Source organism: Ruditapes philippinarum, unplaced genomic scaffold (assembly GCF_026571515.1).
Source record: "Ruditapes philippinarum isolate M1 unplaced genomic scaffold, ASM2657151v2 ctg8932_1_1_1_1, whole genome shotgun sequence".
NCBI classification, from domain to species: Eukaryota; Metazoa; Mollusca; class Bivalvia; order Venerida; family Veneridae; genus Ruditapes; species Ruditapes philippinarum.
The window spans coordinates 73,939-95,287 of record NW_026860645.1 but is presented as its reverse complement, the minus strand read 5'-3'; the positions used below and the strand labels follow the sequence as shown (position 1 = coordinate 95,287).

The 21,349-nt window shown below is 32.4% G+C and overlaps 1 protein-coding gene across 1 annotated transcript in view; it reads right to left on the bottom strand.

Moving 5' to 3' along the window:
• Positions 1-21,349, bottom strand: part of LOC132712872 (carnitine O-palmitoyltransferase 1, muscle isoform-like) — a 37,371-nt gene that overhangs the window by 2,778 nt on the left and 13,244 nt on the right. The window contains exons 5-13 of the mRNA XM_060695311.1: positions 21,125-21,319; positions 19,149-19,254; positions 16,706-16,792; positions 15,595-15,724; positions 15,090-15,229; positions 14,171-14,370; positions 10,230-10,404; positions 9,311-9,363; positions 3,534-3,693 (exon numbers count right to left, since the gene is read on the bottom strand). Coding sequence (XP_060551294.1) covers positions 3,534-3,693; positions 9,311-9,363; positions 10,230-10,404; positions 14,171-14,370; positions 15,090-15,229; positions 15,595-15,724; positions 16,706-16,792; positions 19,149-19,254; positions 21,125-21,319 — 1,246 coding nt within the window. The remainder of the gene's footprint in view (positions 1-3,533; positions 3,694-9,310; positions 9,364-10,229; positions 10,405-14,170; positions 14,371-15,089; positions 15,230-15,594; positions 15,725-16,705; positions 16,793-19,148; positions 19,255-21,124; positions 21,320-21,349) is intronic.

The window sequence follows — 21,349 nt, the reverse complement described above, 5'->3', positions numbered from 1 at the left end:
CATCGGTACAAACAATTTTTTACAGTTACAGCTTAGAAAATAAGCAAAACAGGTTAACTAATCTTTTGTGATTGTTAGTGCACAGTGCACAGTGAAACTGTAATGGTAAAAGTTAGTATATGCCCACAGATTAGCTGGGAACACCCACTTTGCAGAGTTCCAGATATGATATGATAGATCCCTACTCTAACCTTTCATTTTAGTAACAATAGATTTAACCACAAACATTAATATGTGCTTTTTAAATGTTAACAAATATGTTGTGGCGTAAGTCTTATTGTATCCACTTATCTGAAAATTAGAATTAGACAGGTCAGGGATCTATGCAATCAATGAATTATTTATTTATTTCATAAATAAACATACAATTTAACCATTTTATATAAATTAAAAGCACAAAGGTGGAAATTGCATGCAGAAATATATCTAATAAACACATGCACAGACAGACAAACATGTATATATGTATATATATACTTAACAAAACTTATTAGTACTCTGCTTTCAAACTTACAGGGAAAAAAACTTCCTTTTTTGAAAATTATTGTTGATGGTTTTTACATCACACCAACACAGTATAGGTCATAATTATGTTGACTTTTCCTAGACAGTTCCCATAAACAGTCCCAAGAAATAGACCCCGGAAACAGTCCCTAGAAAAAGTTCCCAGAAACAGCCCCTAGAGACAGTCCCCAGAAACAGCTATGAAAAACAGTTCCCAGATACAGTTCCCAGATACAGACCCCAGAAACAGTCCTCAAAACAATCTCAAGAAACAGTCCCCAGACCATGGTCCCCAGAAACAGTCCCCAAGAAACAGTCCCTAGAACAGTCCCCAGGAACAGTCCCAAGAAAGAGTGCAACATCTGTAGAGTAACATCTTCTGGCAGACAAATATTTTGGTAAATTGCTGAGAGGTTTTGACCTTGAGAGGTTATATTCATTATGAAGTCCTTATTTGGGAAACACTGATACTGTGGTTGTAAAAAGGTAACTGCTCTACAGAGATCCACTTTGTCGAGGTTACACTGTACCAACAACCCCTTCAGTCAGAGTACTTGAAAGCTTGGTCTTGCATATATGTAATGAATACATTGTGCAAAAATTGTCTACAGAAGGAAATATGTAAGAAAGTGCAAATATAACAGCAGAGCAGGAACAAAAATAAGAAAATTCACTGTGTCTAACTTGTAACACTCAGATTCATATAACATTCACTGTGTCTAACTTGTAACACTCAGATTCACATAACATTCACTGTGTCTAACTTGTAACACTCAGATTCACATAACATTCACTGTGTCTAACTTGTAACACTCAGATTCACATTAATTATACACCAATGAGTCATCAAATTGATCCTGTTATAACTAACAACCATGAGTTATTTCCTTATCAAAATTAACACTAAGTTAAGACATTAGTAAGCATTTGAATTAAACCATTAACCTTTAATTATCAGAAACTCCTTTTTCCTGAAATTGAAAAAGCCCTAGCATAGTTTGTAACCACAGTGATTAAGTCAATGAAAAAGACATTTTATGATGTTGACAACAATGATAATTTAATAAAAGAAGAAAAAGATAAACAGTAACAAATCACATCTTTAGTAATTGTGCTTCAGGTCACATTAATGGCAACTTTCTGTTATAGGTTAATGACAACTTTTCCTTATAAGTTATTAAAAGTCACTGGCAACTTTCCCTTGTCAATGGCAACTTTCCCTTAAAGGTTAATGACAACTTTACCTTAAATGACATTGACATCTTTCCCTTAAAAGTCGATGACGAATTCCCTTAAAGGTCACTGGCAAGTTTCCCATGAAAGTCAATGACAATTTTCCCTTAAAGGTCAATGACAACGATCTCTTAAAGGTCATTGGCAACTTTCCCTATAAAGAGTAAAAGCAACTTTCCCTTATAAGGTCAATGACAACTTAACCTTAATGGTCAGTGACAACTTTCCCTTACAGGTCAATGACAACTTTACCTTAAAGGTCAATGACAAATTTCCCTTAAAGGTCAATGACAACTTTCCCTTATAAGGTCAATGGCAACTTTCCCTTAAAGGTCATTGGCAACTTTTCCTTAAAGGTCATTGGCAACTTTCCCTATAAAGGCCATTGGCAACTTTCCTTTATAAGGTCAATGGCAACATTACCTTAAAGGTCAATGGCAACTTTCCCTTAAAAGTCAATGACAAATTTCCCTTTTAAGGTCAATGGCAACTTTCCATTAAAGGTCAATGGCAACTTTCCCTTATAAGTCAATGACAACTTTCCCTTAAAGGTCATTGGCAACTTTCCCTTAAAGGTCATTGGCAACTTTCCCTTAAAAGGTCAATGACAACTTTCCCTTAAAGGTCAATGACAACTTTCCCTTAAAGGACAATGACAACTTTCCCTTAAAGGTCAATGGCAACTTTCCCTTAAAGGTCAATGGCAACTTTCCCTTAAAGGTCAATGGCGACTTTCCCTTAAAGGTCAATGGCAACATTACCTTAAAGGTCAATGGCGACTTTCCCTTAAAAGTCAATGACAAATTTCCCTTTTAAGGTCAATGGCAACTTTCCCTTAAAGGTCAATGGCAACTTTCCCTTATAAGTCAATGACAACTTTCCCTTAAAGGTCATTGGCAACTTTCCCTTAAAGGTCATTGGCAACTTTCCCTTAAAAGGTCAATGACAACTTTCCCTCAAAGGTCAATAACAACATTCACTTTCAAGGTCAATGACAACATTCACTTTAAAGGTCATTGACAACTTTCCCTTAAAGGTCATTGACAACTTTCCCTTAAAGGTCAATGACAACTTTCCCTTAAAGGTCAATGATAACTTTACCTTAAAAGTCAATGACAATTTTCCCTTAAAGGTCAATGACAATGATCCCTTAAAGTTCATTTGCAACTTTCCCTTAAAAAGCAATGGCAACTTTCCCTTATATGGTCAATGACAACTTTACCTTAAAGGTCAATGACAACTGTACCTTAAAGGACAATGACAGTTTTACCTTAATGGTCAATGACAACTTTTGCTTAAAGGTCAATGGCAACTTTACAAGTTCAATGTTGGAAGACCTAAGATGGCAGTAGGTATAAGCTTATCTTCTCCTAATCTAGCTGCAAAATTTTCTCCCATAAATAAATCCAAAACTTCCTTGACATAATATGACCCAAGCTAAGAGAACCCCTTCCAAATAAAATGGCATAACAAAACAAAAATATTGCTTCTTGGGAAAGATAGGAATGTGCATGTAGGGAAAGGGGTTAAGAATGAAACAGGAAATTTCTGCTGGAAGATACCAAATAGGATATATGGAGATATGGCTTTTTTGAATCTCAGTATATATTCATTTTGATCTAACTCCAATAGAAAAAAAAACATAAAAAAAACATTCAAACATGATTATAAGCTACTTTGTCAGCCATTAAAAAAACAAAAACAAAAATAAACAAACAAAAAAGCATAATGTAACTTAAAACATTAACAAAATTTTGTTTTAAGATTATCAAACTCAAAAGGGGATGGTGAACAACCTGTGACATAATTGAAACAGCCCGTTTCACACTTGAACCAAGCAGAGATGGAATGTTCCATTGTAACCTTGATGGAGGATAAAGGTTACATTCTAAATTGTCGTCTGCTGTGACCCGGCAGTTTCCATTTTCATCGTAAGCAACATTTTGTTGTAAAATCCTTGAAAAAAAGACATAATTTACTTCCATTTAGGCTGTTAGTTAAAACCATTTAGACAGTTATAAAATCTACCAACAAATATCAAAGGAAAATGTGAGAAAAAAATATATTAAAGTATAATATAAAACAGCTAAATATAAAGAAAGGAATGAACAATTTTCAGGAAAAATATTACAAACACAAAATGTGTCTGAAAAAAAGATGGAAAACATGAAAACATACACATAACAAGGGTATCTCACTATTTCAAAAAAATTGTGTTATGACTTGTACAATATGATATATATGAAACTGCTACATGTACAATGGAAATTTTGTGAGTACCAAAAAATAACCTGCCATAAAACTAAATACAAGAGGGCTATGATAGCCTGTCCTTAAAGGGACTCCACTGAGTTTTTTTTTGACATGACAGGATTGCAAATATTTTTCCCACCATTTGTGTACCATTTGATGTAAGATCTGGACCAAAAACTTGTGTGCAAATTTTCCTATCATTCTCACACAGTTTTTTCAAAACAATCATAATTGTTTTGCAAATTTATGAAGCAAAAAATCGATATTCAATTTAATACTGGGTAAATTTCTTTATTTTCCTTTTTCAGATTATATCATTAAAACTCTTCACTTTATCTATAAAAGAATTTCATTTTTTGTTTTGTTTTTAAGTCTTTTGACCTCAGGGAAGCTCCTTTAATATGGCTCACTTGCCAAACAAAATTTTTATTATGGCCCAATGAAATGATTTCAAATCTTACAAATGGTGTAATACCTAAAAGGAAATAATTTTTAAAATATCAAGATTTATGTAACTTACATTGTAAAACTTTTGTCATGGCCCAGTGAAATGATTTCATAATATCTAACAGATGGTGTAATAACTAAAGGGAAATAATTTTTTAAATATCAAGATTTATGTAACTTACATTGTAAAACTTTTGTCATGGTCCAGTAAAATGATTTCATATCTAACAGATGGTGTAATAACTAAAAGGGAATATTTTTTTAATATCAGGAGTTATGTCACTTGCTTAATTGAATTTTTATCATGGCCCAATTAAATGATTTCAAATCTTGCAAATGTTATAACTAAAGGGGAATAATTTTAAAATGTCAAGAGTTATGTTACTTGCCTTGTGTATCTTCTATCACAGACAAGCAACATGATATCATATTTTACAAATGTGGTTAAAAAATCAAGGGGAATAATTCTTAAAATATCAAGAGTTATGTAACTTGCCCTTCAAAAATATTTGCCTTAGGACAATAGTTATATTTACAGGATATTTACTACTCCCAAATAAAGCTGTAATGCAGGTCACACAAAACATTGAGCACCCTTTAAGAATCACCACTTATCAATTTAAAACAGAGAAAGTAAACAGACGTCAACACTATTAACTTTTTAAGCCAGTATATAAAAGAATCTAGTTAGTTGTTAGTTTCACTAACAAGATATATCAATTAACATCTCATCATGACAAACATAACTGATTAAATAAAACAAACTTTTCACATTGCTTTTAAAGGGGTTCCTATAAGTCTTAAAATTTGAAAGTCAGAGACTGAAAATCTCTGACATTGAAAGCCACATTATATAGGTAAAGAACAAAAAATATATTATATTTTGGAAGTTACAAGCCAAAATCAGGAGTAAATGATTCCCAATCTTCCTTTTAAGTAAGCCCTGTAACTATAGCAACAAAAATTGGCCATATCAGAAACTAAAGTTAATATAAAACAAGAAAATTTGAAATTTCCTGCCAAGCAAAAAATTTGCTTAAAGGAATAGGAATGGATGGATTGATGTCTGTCTAATATAAATATTCATCATTTAAAAAGAGGAACCATGACAGTTTTCCTATTGACATCAACCCTATAAGAGAGAAATTCGTGTTTTAAGACACTATTTTTTACTTGAGAAATAAGTTCATGGGCGCCGCCATTTTGGCGTTCTGTCATTCTCGCGAGACAGACGAGACCGAGATTGTGACGTGTAATACCCACTTCCGGTATAGGTGTACACGCTGGTACAACTGAAATATATCTTGATGAAGAACTTATTAATTTTATTGCGTACATTATATATTATTTATGAAAACATCATATGGAACTGAATTGCTTTAATTAATTAATTGAAGACGCCGCGACATTTATTATTATTTCTCCGATATTAAAGCTTACTGATGATCCCACCACATGATTTAAGCAATGACTGCTTAATTTTCAAAGATAAACCATAAATTTAATTTGGGCACTATGAGAAACTTCTTCAAATTGACGATATATCCTTTTATTTTGTACTTAATTTTCGCTAGACAAGCTGTCCAAATAGGGTACATCGCCGGTCATGTATCTTTTTTCCAGGTAAAATATCAACTAAATCCAATATATATCTACATACCAAATTCCTTTCCCCGACAGATACGCATTTCTACTACGGTAAATTTAATCCAAAAAATCATAAATCTACTTAATATTTAAAATGATTATTGGTAACTGAAAAAAATGTGTTGCTATTTTATGACGTGCTGTAATTTACTACAGTATAATTTGACAGGTGTGGAACCTAATTCCCCCTAAGGTCATTCAGTTCACTGATGAAGCGTAAAAAAAATAGATGTCTATTTCGTCATTAGAATATTTGACAAGGGTGATTAACCAATCAGGGCAACATTGTGCATGATCAAAAGGTCTGTCGACACAGAGGCATACAAGGAGCAATAAAAATCGTCAGTACACAGTGTGACAGGAGCATTTGGTGCAAATTAGGAACAATTAAAATGGACAATGCGCAGTAATAGACATAAGTAGTAAGAACCAGCAATTGTGTGAATAAATTAAGCAAATTAAACTTTTGAGCAGCCAATAAAAATGATTTGCCTGCAGTTAATATTAGGCTACGATTACGATGCGCAGCATCATACATTGACAGACATGTTAACAATTTACTTTTCAAAAGAGTTGCTTATATTTTTAAAATGTGTACATCAATTATAACATGTGTTCACACCTTTAAATTTGAAAGTCAGAATCAAACTGCAAAAATTTAATTATATGTACTATTAAGAACACGTTTTAGTAGGGTTTTTATAATGGAAGTGGCTAGGGTACGGGCCCGTACGGCTAGCCAAAAGTTTTAGCCGTACGTGAGTCACGTACGACTAGCAAGGACACGCTGTATTGGCTAGTCGTACGGCACTTTTCAAAATTTTATGGAAGTCGAAAATGCATATGTTATTTTATGATTTTAAGCGAGGATTTTAACCAAGAAACAGCATTAATTGTCTTTGGATGTTAACTTTTTAGAGATTAATCGCCTTGATCGCTATATATATCGATCTTTGTCATCGCAAGATGTCGAGAAAAAAAAAGCCTTTGCTTGCATTTACACCAACTGAAATACTTTACAAAATTATGATAATAATCCTTTTTTGTTTCATTAAGTTTAATTTTCGACACCTTTTATATGAAATAAAAAACAACAAACACTGAAAATGATTGTTGTTAGGCTCTTGATAATTGCGACAATTACCGACGGTACTGTATAGAAGTTTGTCCATCAAGGAAAGTTTGTATGTTCCGTGAAAGGCATTCTAAAATTCTATTGTCAGTCCCTGGATAGGTTTTAATCAAGGCTAATTAATTGATTGACTGTGCTTTTATGTTCGATATTTATCTACTGTTTTGAAAATTATATAATTATTTTTGCATTTCACCGTTTTTTTTTTTTTCATTCAATGTTCTTTTTATTTATTTATTCCACTCCGATCATTTTTTATTCGATCCATGTGCTTAAAATTAACAAAAATGATTTAATAATTCATACAAATAAAACAACAAATGATAAGCATGAAAATCAACAATTTTATAACGTTTGACTTCCATATAATTTTGAAAAGTGCCGTACGGCTAGACAATACGTACAGTGTGTCCTGGCTAGTCGTTCGTGACTCACGTACGGCTAGAACTTTTGTCTAGCCGTACGTTTCTTTATTTATTTATTTTTTTTTGATATTGTTACGTATTTTGAATCTTAAAAAATCTCCTCTACACCTCCTGTGAAAATTAAATTGTCTGGTCATTAATTAATATTTCCTTACGATTCAACTAGATTTATCATGAATCTAAAGATGTGGGGAAATGACATCACGCGCACCTGTTTTTATACGGTCAATACACAAACATGGCCGCGCTTACTGATTTGTAGAAATCGGTGATTTAGCGATTTAAATTTTGTTATCATTCGTTTAATATTATTATTTGGCGGCAGAAAATTTGCAGACTTATTATTTATAGTATTCTTTTTCTGAAATCAAGTTTTTATTCTAACCTTGTCTTTCCCTTTAAGTATTCTGCAAACATGGCAAAAGCATTAAAGAACTGGTACTTAAGCAACTATACAGTATATCAACCCCCCCCACCCCCCCCCCCCCCCCCCCCCCCCCCCCCAAAAAAAAATGTTATGTAATGTAAGAAGTTCAAAAATCATGTAAAAATATTGTCAATCCATGTGTTGTTTTCCCTGTTTTCTTTCATGATTTTAAAATTATTGCATGACTATAATTATGGTCAGTTGATCACAAAAGCTTAAAACATAAAACATATAATTGATCACTAAAGTTTTTAACATAAACAAATTTGATCACTAAAGCTTAAGCATATTAAAATGATGACTCTGGCTTAAAACATATCATAATTGATCACTGAAGGTTAAAAAAAAAATAATATGATCACTAAAGCTTGAAAAATAAAATAAATGGTCACAAAATCTCAAAACATAGGAAATTGATCACTAGCCCTTAAACATAAAAAAAAATTTACTCAAGCTTAAAAGATACAAAACTTGATCACTAAAGCTAAAATATATAAAAAAATGTCACTCAACCTTAAAACATACATCCATCAATGACAAAATACAGACAAAACACAACTACATGTACCTCCATGAATGACAAAATGTAGATAAGACACAACTATCTATTCCAAATCATAATTAAATTTTGGTGTACAAATGTGATCATTACATTAAAGCTGGAGACCAGAAACTTGCGCCCACACATCATCATCATGACTAATACATTTATTCCAAGTTATTTAAAAATCCATCCAGGAGAGATAGAATTATTAAAAGAAAAGATAGAATTATTGACAGAAAAGACAGAATTATTGATAGAAAAGAGAGAATTAATGATAGAAAAGACAAAATAATTGATAGAAAAGACAGAATAATTGATAGAAAAGACAGAATAATTGATAGAAAAGACAGAATTATTGATAGAAAAGACAGAATTATTGATAGAAAAGACATAGAAAAGACAGAATTATTGATAGAAAAGACAGAATTATTGATAGAAAAGACAATTATTGATAGAAAAGACAGAATTATTGATAGAAAAGACAGAATTATTGATAGAAAAGACAGAATTATTGATAGAAAAGACAATTATTGATAGAAAAGACAGAATTATTGATAGAAAAGACAGAATTATTGATAGAAAAGACAGAATTATTGATAGAAAAGACAATTATTGATAGAAAAGACAGAATTATTGATGGGACATGACTATGTGAGCAATTTTATGAGAAAAAAATCATATCATAACTTTTGACATACAAGTGTGACCTTGACCTCTGAGCTGAAGACCAAACTCTTGTGTGGACCCATTTCTGCAAAATTATTTCAAAAACCCATCACTGAATGACAAAGTTTTGGACTGAAAACAAAGTACTGATGGACAGACAGAAAGAAGGAGAGACTGATGCTAAAAAACATATATGCCCCTTAATTTAGGGGGACATAAAAAGTGCACTAAGTATACAAAAACAGTGTCAGAAAAAAAAAAGTGACATACTGTGTACAAATGTAGCAAATAACATTTGACTAGTTGAATATAAACAACAATACAATGTTAAAATATCATGCAAGTATCTCCAAAGGTATTAAATACAGGAGCTAGAAAAGACAATCACTAAAGCATGAAAAACTAGATTTGTTACCCATCAAAGCATGAAAAACTAGACTGGTTAACTATAAAAGCATGAAAAACTGGACTTGATAACCATTAAAGCATGAAAAACTAAAATGGTTAACCATCAGCATGCAAAACTAGACTGCTTAACATGATGAAAGCATGAAAAACTAGACTGTTTATCCATATAAGCATGAAAACTACACTGGTTAACTATTAAAGCACAGCAAACTAAAGTGGTTATCTAATAAAACACACTAAAGTGGAATGGTTAACCATTTAAGTCTGAGAAACTATACTGGTTAACCATAAAAGCAAGAAAAATTAGACTTGTTACCAATTTTGAAGCATGAAAAACTAGACTGGTAACCATAAAAGTAAGAAAAACTAAAACGGTTAACCATCAGCAAGCAAACCTATACTGGTTAACCATAAAAGCAAGAAAAACTACACTGGTTAACAATTTATGCATTTCAAACTATGTGATTAATTACTAAGGCATGCAAAACTAGAGTGGTTACTAAGGTTACACAGCAAGTTGCCCTTTGACCTCTTTATATATACCTGTATCACTTTTTTATGAGCCATGCTGATACTCCTGGTTAGATTTTCTGGTATTTCCCAAATTAGTCTTGCAGGTCTACTTAATGCACTATCTGAGCTATTTTTAGAATCATGCAGATTGTCAAGGTCACAGTCCTTCAGGTCAATAGGTTGAGATATTAACCCAGTGACTGCTCTAGTAAGGTAAATAAATATAGATATATAATTTTTCTACAATATTATTTTAGAAAACACAATTATTGTAACATGCTTCACACTATTTCCATTTTTTCACCAGACTGGGCACTAGACCAAATAAGGAAAGGAATGATTATACTTCAAATGATGTCCTGAAAACTATTCTGCTCTATAAAGATCGACATATATCAAAGAAATTCACTGAGTTCCATCTTTCTAGAACAGATGGCTGCCTTCTTTCTCTCTATAAACAAATGGCTCACACCACTCTATTAACATATGGCTAACATCTATCTAAAAACAAATGGCTGCCATCTTTCCAAACACAAATGGCTGACATCCCTCTATAAACAAATGGCTGACTTCTATCTATTAATAAATGACTGCCAACTTTCCATACATAAATGGCTGCCATCCCTCTATAAACATATGGCAAACATCTATCTATATAAACAAATGGCTGATTTCCCTCTATAAACATATGGCTAACATCTATCTATAAACAAATGGCTGCCATCTTTCCAAACACAAATGGCTGACATCCCTCTATAAACAAATGGCTGACTTCTATCTATTAATAAATGACTGCCAACTTTCCATACATAAATGGCTGACATCCCTCTATAAACATATGGCAAACATCTATCTATATAAACAAATGGCTGATTTCCCTCTATAAACATTTGGCTAACATCTATCTATAAACAAATGGTTGCCATCATTCCAAACACAAATGGCAGACATCCATCTTAAAACAGATGGCTTACATCTATCTATAAACAAATGGCTGACACCCCTCTATTAACATATGGCTAACATCTATCTATAAACAAATGGCTGCCATCATTCCAAACACAAATGGCTGACTTCCCTCCATTAACATTTGGCTAACATCTATCTATAAACAAATGGCTGCCATCATTCCAAACACAAATGGCTGACTTCCCTCCCTCTATATTAACATTTGGCTAACATCTATCTATAAACAAATGGTTGCCATCATTCCAAACACAAATGGCGGACATCCATCATAAAACAGATGGCTTACATCTATCTATAAACAAATGACTGCCATCTTTCCAAACACAAATGGCTGACTTCCCTCTAGTAATCTATAAACAAATTTAAGTAGCCCATATATTTTGACCTTTAAGGGTTACATTGACCTTGAACTTGCACAGTATTTGCAAGGGTACAGCACATCACCTTGTTTAGTTGAGCATTTAAATCAAGCTTAAAGAAAATCCTTCGAGGGGTATAGAATTCATAGTGCAGACATGAAATTTCTGATTTTTGACCTTTGACCCCTAAGAGTGACCTTGGGCTGGCACAGCAGTGAACTGGATTCAACACATTGCCTTGATCAGGTGAAAAACTGGGCAAACTTTGAAAAACATTCTTCAATGGATAAAGGATTAATAGTGCAGACATGAATTTTTTTACCTTTGACCTCCAAGGGTGACCTTGAACAAGGACAGCAGTACCATGGATTCTGCACATCACCTTGCTAAGGTGAACATCTGAGCCAAGTTTGAAAAAAAAATCCTTCAAGGGTTATAGGATTTATAGAGCACACACAATGGAAACAGACGGACAGACCCAATGTTTGCCTGCCTGACCAACTAAGGTGACAAAAGTAATACTAATATAGCCCCCTTCACCCAATGAGGTGGGAGTATCATTATGTAGCCCATGTTTGGAATAAAATCAAATTATGCAGTAGCAGCAGTACATGAACAGAATGAACTAAAAATATGTATGTAGCCCATGTACAAAATAAAACTACAATAAGTAGCAAATATACAGAATGAAAATAAAGTATGCATCCTAAGTACAGAACACAGAAAAGAATTTAAATATGAAGCCCATGTATGGAATTGGATTAAAATACATTGCATGTGGCCCATGTAAAGAATGGAATCAGATTATGAAGGCCTTGTACAGAATCATCCAACGGAATCACAATATGTAGCCTTTGTTCAGAATAAAATATACAGTGACACTATGACATATTTAGCATTATTTCAAAATATTCTTTTTATATAATAACAATTGTACCTGCCTTCTGTCTTCAGATGACAAAAAATTTATAACAGAACCTATTCTTTAATAAAAGTAATTTCAAATTTTCATTGTATCTTCACCACAATGAGTGGTGGAGTGGCCGAGTGGTTAACGGCTCTGACTAGTATTGCCGGCTGCATGGGTTTAAACCGGGTCAGGGTCAAGCCATTGTTTCTGTGAGCAAGAAACTTTACACTTATACTTAGTACTGGTTACTTCCAGGAACCGATTCTAGAGTGTTTCAATAAGCTCAAAGCTTCTAATACAAGCAAACTAAAATAAATTTGTATGAACTAATCTTAACCATTCATCTGCTGTACTTTTGTAATGGATTTGCTTGACTTAATATTTTGCCTATCCATTTGAAGCTTACAGGATATCTTTTTTAAAATACAACAAGAGCCGACGCCAGACAGGGACCATGCTCAACTTTTTCTTACTTTTATAGGCAAACACATTGAAGAAAGAATATTGCAGCAAAGAATACTCCTAGAATACATTTAACTGTCTTGAACAAAATATAACTCAAATTTCATATTTGACCTTGATGGTCAAGGTCATTCAAAGGTTAAGGTCACATTTGAATAAATCATCAAGCCATATGTGCTCTTTTTGTCAAAGTATAAAACGTATCTGTAAATAAATAATAAAATATGACAAATTAAGTAAATTTCAATAATTTGATCTTGACAGTCAAGGTTAATTAAAGGTCAAGGTCATATCAGAATAATTTGGCAGGTCCATTTAGTCATTTGTATTTCTTTTGTCCAAATATAAAGTCAGCAAATAAATAACAAAGTAATGATAATTTATGCAACTTTAGATAACTTGATTTTGCCAGACAAGGTCAATTTAAGGTTAAAGTAAAGTTAAATGAAATCTAAGTACAATTTCTTCTGTATGCTTATAACTAACAAAATTTTAGTCAATTTTAGCAAAAAAAGCTGTGAAATTGCAATAATAAGACCTTCAAGGTCAAAGTTATTTATAGGTCAATGTCAAGTTAAGTATGATCTTCTTTAATACATTGTCCTTAAGGTAGATGTGCTCAAGTATGAAGACATTCCATTTATAAATAAAATTCAATAGTTTGACCTTTAAGGTCAATTGTCATTATTTAGTCAAGGTCATCATCAATTTGGTCTACATTAAGAATTGTTGTGTCCAAATATAAAGACAATCCATTTGAAAATAAAGTTAGAGGCAAATATAGCAAAAATCCACCCAAAATTTAAACATTTGACCTTAAAGGTCAAAGTAATTTATGAATTAAGGTCAAGTTAAATTGACCTTTAAGGTCAAAGTTATTTATGAATTAAAGTCAAGTTAAACATTTGACCTTCAAAGTCAAAGACATTCATGAGTGAAGGTCAAGATAAGTCTTGTCAACTTAAATATTTGACTTGTCTAAAAGGTTGTTTTGATCAAATATGAAGTGCAATCTACTGAGAAATAAAAACATTATGACCAATGTTAAAGTTTTTGGACAGCAAATGCGAACCACAGTATGACTGTAGCAATTGCTCTTTTTTCTTTCAAAAAGTCAATGTTAAAAATGAAGCAGCCTGGTCCAGACTGTAAGGGGGTCTCGACTGGGCAGGCTGTATACTGTTGGCACAAACTTAAGGAACTTTAAGTTCCAGCAGATAAATGGTTATGAATGATGTGAAATGTGAAAATATAAATATAAGATGACTTACTCATATGTTAAATTGTGTTCCAGAATATGACCAATAACAGGAGCGTCGGCCCAGGAATGTTCACCATTTATGCCAAATCTACCATCACGGGACACAATTATTGTGAATGATTTATCAAACCATATAGATTTACCATCAGCAAAAAATAAATGCTTGGCTCGAGAGGAGAAATCTTCATTTACTTCGTCGCTTAGAAGTAACTGCAAATGAAATAAATCAACTGCTTAAATCATAAAGTACATGACAAAATTAATATGGAATTTACAAATTTAAAGTCTTCTAAGTTAATTTTATTAGTGAAGCTGTAAGTCTGCTGCATTTAGAATACAAAGTAAATATTTGAATTCAATAAGAAAATGTTCCATAATACCGATACAAAAGAAATATGTTTACATTATTCCTTCGAGAAAATGACACACAAAATTAAAAGACTACTAATTTTTTTATAAATGCTATGGTTAATTGATGAAGCATAACCATTTGACTCTAACTTTATTACTACATGTACAAACACTTTATGTGTTCCATTTGAAGATATATAAAATCTTACATATTTTTTTATATACAAATAAGCAAACAACTGAATGATTGTGTCCAGGCTAGAAGATGGACAAGTCCATTTAAGATACAGTAGAACTTTGGTAAGTCGAAATTGCAGGGACTTACGTAAAAACTTGAGTACGACTTATTCATCGTAAATTGTACTTGATTTATTCTATACGGACCATGAAAAAACTTCAACACATCAAAAATTTCAACAAATAAAATTTCTTTTCATGTTTATGCTTTTATAAAGAATATATAAAGGAAAAAAAAGAAAACTTTCATGTTATTTTGGTATATCGAGAATGTCAACTTATCGAAGTTCGACTCATGGAATTTCTACTGTATTTAGCATTGTAAGGTTTAACGAAATTACATGAAATAAAGATTTCTCCATCATTGCCAGAGATTCTGCGTTAATGCCGTCACTGAAATACTGTTTTCTCACAGCCGCCCATTCGTTCCTCTCCACGCCTGTCAATGCTGGTAGACTTCTCTCTGATTCGCTGTATGACTCTGTAAATAACAGATACAGAATAGTATTTTTCACAATAAAATGATAACCATTCTACTTCAAAAAAAAAATGAGAACCACTCTTTTTTCTTAATTAATATGGAAACTTTCAGTTATTTTTCACAATAAAATGATAACCATTCTAGTTTCTTTTTAAAGACAAGATGAGAACCATTCTACTTTCTGAAAAATAATATGTAAACTGTTCCAGTTATTTTTCACAATAAAATGAGAACCATTCTACTTGAAAAAACAAAATCAAAATGAGAACCATTCTATTTTCTGAAAATAATATGAAAACCTCTTTGAATAAATTTCACAATAAAATGAGAACCATTCTACTTTTTTTTATTCAAGAGAGGCATACCTATATGTTTTTCAGCATCTTGCATGATCCAGTGTAGTTGTTTTTGAAGGTTTGCTGGTGTGACTAGTTTTCTGTTACTATCATACATGTCTAACTTATAAAATATTCCTTTCCTGTTTACTATAACAAACTGAAAAATTCATCAATAAACAAGCATTCAGTATTCTTGGACAACATTTTTTAAATATAATAATAATATGACATTAGGCAAAGCCTATAAAAATGGGGAATTTGGTTCAAAATATCGATAATTTTTCCATTGTAAAGGAGTCTTTTGGTATTTCATGCACGCTTCTGTTTTCACATGGAATCCCTTGACGATTATTATTAAGTTGAAACCTTGCGATTGTTCCGTTATCGAAATACCCTGTCTGTTATCATTGAATTACATTGAAAATGGCAGCATCAAACTAGATATGCAGGGTTTTCATTTTTATCTGAAGCAATAGATGCTCCAAAGGAAACAACCGATTTTGCCAAGGGTCAAGGGTGATAATTAAATAAACAGGCTGAAAATACAACCTATTTTAACAGCATTTTAACCGATGGTTTGGATCGCCAATCGGTTAATAATGAAAATCCTGGATATCACTCTGAATATTTCATTGATACGTATAGAAATCTATTTATATTTTAATGCTGGCAGGTTAAGTTCTAAATCATCACAATTTGGGAAATTTCTTGTGAAATTTAAAATTTTCACCATTCTTGTCAATCGATAAAAACGCCTTTATTAACCCTTTCACTGCCATAGGGACGGCTTAAGCCGTCCCTGTTATTTTCGGCGTATTTGCCATATGGACGGCTTTAGCCGTTTCTATAATAATAATAGTAATAATAATAAATTAATAATAATAATAAAATAATAATAATTATAAAGGAAATTATACCATCGACAATAATTATTATTATACTCACAGATTTGGAAACATATATAATTATTATAATACTAAATCAAATAATAATGATTATATTAATTAATAATATAGTAATTTCTTAGAAAACCCTCTGGCAAATAGGTGATCAATAAAAAATAACCCTCTGGCAGCGAAAGGGTTAAGCCTTTATTCCTCATAACAAAAAAAACAACAACAACAATTTTTATGTTTACCTTTGATTCTGATGATTCGTAATGCACAAGAGTGTCCATTTCCTCGCCTGGTACCCTCGTTGTAGAAAATGCTCGTTCGTACTGCCCCTTTACGGGACAGGTATAGGGGGTTTTGTAAAAAGAAAAGGGGGGTTCCAAATTTTTTCCCTCTGTCTTTTTTTCTGTTTTTACCCACCCATAAAAGGGTTTAAAAATCACATTAGCTCCCCTAAAAATTTAAAAGTAAAATCATAGGGGAAAATATTAAATGAGCCCCAATATCATTAATTCAGCTCCAAAAATAACCTACGTTTTAAGGTTTCTGACATCCCCCATGGGAAAATCACCCTTTCTCTGGGTTTTTTTAAAGGGAACCCAAATTATTGGCAACCCTTTCCCTTTTATTTTTTAAAAAAGTTTTGGGTTTTTTTTTTTTTAAAACCTTTGGGAAAACCAATACGGGAGTTGGAAAATTTTTCATGTTTTAAAGAACAAAACTTTCCCATTGTCCATGGGGTTTCAGGTAAACTGGCAAAACAATCTTGCCCATTAAAAATTTACTCTGTCGAATAAAATAATGCAATGCAAGCATCTGACATGGCGAGCATGATATTGTTTTATTCAATGAGTTCAATAAATGTAGAATTTAATCTACACAATATATAATATTCTATTTATCACATATTTAAGACAAGAGCACCGCTAGGCGGAGCATCATATGCCCGAAAGTGTTTTTTTTTTAAGCATTTGTAAGACATGGGAATTAGCTGTTCATCCTATAAAATTTTACAGCTGTAGGTTGATTAATACTTAAGTTATTAATAATGACCTTAACCTTTGACCTTGTGACCCCAAAATCAATAGGGGTCTTCTACCTTATATGGACAATCATCCTAAGAAGTTTGAATATTGTGGGCCAATTGGAACTTTAATTATGCTCTAGAAACTGTTTTCAGTATTAAGGTAAAAGTGACTTTGACATTGTAACCCCAAAATCAATAGGGGTCTTCTACCCAATATGGACAATCATCCTATGAAGTTTGAATATAGTGGGCCAAATGGAATTTACGTTATGCTCCGGAAACTGTTTTTGGTTTTAAGGTAATTGTGACCTTGACCTTTGACCTAGTGACCCCAAAATCAATAGGAGTCTTTTGCCCAATATGGACAATCATCCTATGAAGCTTGAATATTGTGGGCCTCATGGAACTTAAGTCATGCTCTGGAAACTGTTTTCAGTTTTAAGGATATAGTGACCTTGACCCTTGACTTTTTGACCCCAAAATCAATAGGGGTCTTCTACCCAATATGGACAATCATCCTATGAAGTTTGAACATTGTGGGTCAAATGAAACTTAAGTTATGCTCCGGAAACTGTTTTCAGTATCAAAATAATAGTGACCTTGACCTTTGACCTTGTGACCCCAAAATCAATAGGGGTCTTCTACCTTATATGGACAATCATCCTATGAAGTTTGAACATTGTGAGTGGAATGGAACTCAAGTTATGCTCCGGAAACTGTTTTCAGTTTTAAGGTAATAGTGACCTTGACCTTTGACCTTTTGACCCCAAAATCAATAGGGGTCTTCTACTTAATATGAACAATCATCCTATGAAGTTAGAACATTGTGGGCCAATTGGACTTAAATTATGCTCCGGAAACTGTTTTCAGTATCAAGGTAATAGTGACCTTGACCTTTGACCTTGAGACCCAAAAATCAATAGGGGTCTTCTACACAATATGGACAATCATCCTATGAAGTTTGAACATTGTGGGTCGAATGGAACTTAAGTTATGCTCTGGAAACTGTTTTCAGTTTTAAGGTCATAGTGACCTTGACCTTTGACTTTTTGACCCCACAATCAATAGGGGTCTTCTACCCAATATGGACAATCATCCTATGAAGTTTGAACATTGTGGGCCAAATGGAACTTAAGTTGTGCTCCGGAAACCAAATTGCTAACGGACGGACGGACGTACAGACAGACGGACGCCAGGGGGTATAACATAATATGCCCTTTCGGGCATATAATAAGAAAGATTGACAGATTAAAAGAGTCCAGATTAAAAGAGTCATTTATTGTTAACAAGCTTAAAGTGTAATGCTAACATTTAACCTTTTTTGTATATAACACAAATGACATCATGTCAAAATGTAGTTATATATTTTGATATAAAAACCCTTTGAAATGGACTGTTCCAGAGCAGGGCAATCCATTACACAAATTTAGGGGTACAGTGGAACAGTGGCCTAGCAGTTAAGGTGTCTGCCTCTCAACCCAAGGATCATCATCATCATGGGTTCTAGCTCTACTTGGGTCTTCTTCATATGGGACACCAGTACTGGTTGGTTACAGGAAGCAGACTTGGAAGTGATTATTATAAGTTGCAAGAACTTTTTTTTTTGCAATTGAGCTTGAATAAATATGTTTAAACCAATGAATGTACATATTTAATGCTTACCTGGCTACCTGATTGGTTGTAGGTTGACCATAACTTTGGTCCATTATATAATAATTACTATTTATTGGTAAAGGACTTCTCCCCATCAAATATACATACTTTTCCCTGCAAGTAAAAAGAACAGAAACATTTTTGAAACTTCTATATTATTACCATATTGTTATTTTATCAATTTATCTGATTATATTTTCTTTACTGTTTATTGGTAAAGGACTTCTCCCTATCAATAATACATACTTCTCCCTGCAAGTAAAAAAGAACAGAAACATTTTTGAAACTTTTTTTTTATTATGACCATATTGTTATTTTATCAATTTATCTTATTATTTTTTTCTATTTATTTCACTTGTGAACACCAGCTATTATATTTTCACTTGTGGCTATGCCACTTGTAAAAATATTGCATCTGGTATCCACTCAGTGAAATATATTTCAACAAACAAATATCCTCTATATGAATAGGTTATAAGTTATATATACAGAGTTTTAAGAAATTAATTTTCAAGCAAACAAAGTGAACTATTATCGACTTACAGTTAGCCCCGCACATTCAAATCAAGTACATTATGTAAATAGGCGGAATCCATTAAATTGACTCGTTTAACATATAAATTTAAAACATACAGTTGAGTTACAGCACTGTATGGTAAATATTTCGGCAAAAAAATTTAAACAAAATAGAGCGATGTCATTGGAAGACAAACTTTGGCGGACTTTAACTATGTGTATGGTGTATAGTCATATCATTAATATATTCCAAGAACAAACCTAATACACCGACTGATCTCTACTTCCTCATGCTATCCAGGAAATATTTTAATAATATACAAATACTTTACATATATTTTTTCATTCTTAAAGAACATCCTCTTAAATCTCCTTATTAACATCTTAGCTTTAAGTGTATAAAACTTTTATCTCATGAAATATCTTTATATACTGTATACTTTAATCTTATGGTTTATTATGGAAAGAGTCCTTACATAAAATGCCTTGTTATTCAACACACATGAATATTGTATGTTAACAGAATTAAAATGTTTTGGAACAAATTATTTTGCTACTATTTTTAGCAGTCAATGAATTTAAGATTATGAATTTACTGGCCCGAATTCCAGTTTTGAATTTATTCTACTATACATGTATATTTAACTAAATTTTCTTAAAATTAACACTGGCTCGAACTAATTAACACTGGGCCAGTGCTAAATTCGATGACTGTTTCAGTAGGGATTTCAACCATTGCAATGATTTTGTGCATTATTGACTCACCCTCACAGTGTTCGAAATTAGCAGTAGTCCGATAATCCCCGACTACTAAATTTCCCCTCGGGCTACCAACTTTTCACAGTAACAAGCCCTACAAGGCTACTCTATTTTCAGAGGCAATATAAACAAACGTTTTAAACAAATGAATCGTGCTAGTGAAATGTCTTCTGGGCTAGTGAATATTCCAATCTGGTAGTCCGACCAGACTAGTGGATTCAAATCCAAATTTCTTGCAATTTATGCCCTCAAAGGTGATATTTTAGCACATTTCTTTTATACAGGTACATTGTATTTTGAAATTATTATTTTTTTCAAAATTCAAATATTAATTTTGTTACATACAGTCAGTAGATATATAGATTTATATACTTTATAACTATTCTGTTCATGTTTATAATACTACACTTTAGTAATATCACTGTTCATAGGATAATCCCGAGGTAATATAAACTATATACATTCATGAATCAATTCATGCAGTTATATTAATTTTTTGTTAAAAAATCAAGGAATTGTGCCATTTATATACTTAAACATAAATGTCACGATTAACCAATGAAAATTGATGTTACAAATGACATGATTAACCAATGAAAATTGATGTTACAAACATGCAGTTCCAAGAAGGTCGGCCTAACTGTTCTACTGAACTAAACTTCGAAAGGATATAACTTCCTGAATCAAGAAAAGTTAGATTCTTCCTTACCAAAAATCGGTCACATAGTTTTGTGCCCACCATGACTTTAGGTATAAAATTCTCTGTAACTTTGGTCCGAGGGTTTTCTGGAATTCTTTGGATTCTTTCTTGAGATCTTGAATGATTTCTGAGTGTTCCCCATACAGAGGTTTCAGTGATTGTATGAGACTTTTTAAGGTTTGTTTCAAGTTGGGGACCGGCTGCCTGAAAAAAAAAAAAAAAAAACACCCAAAA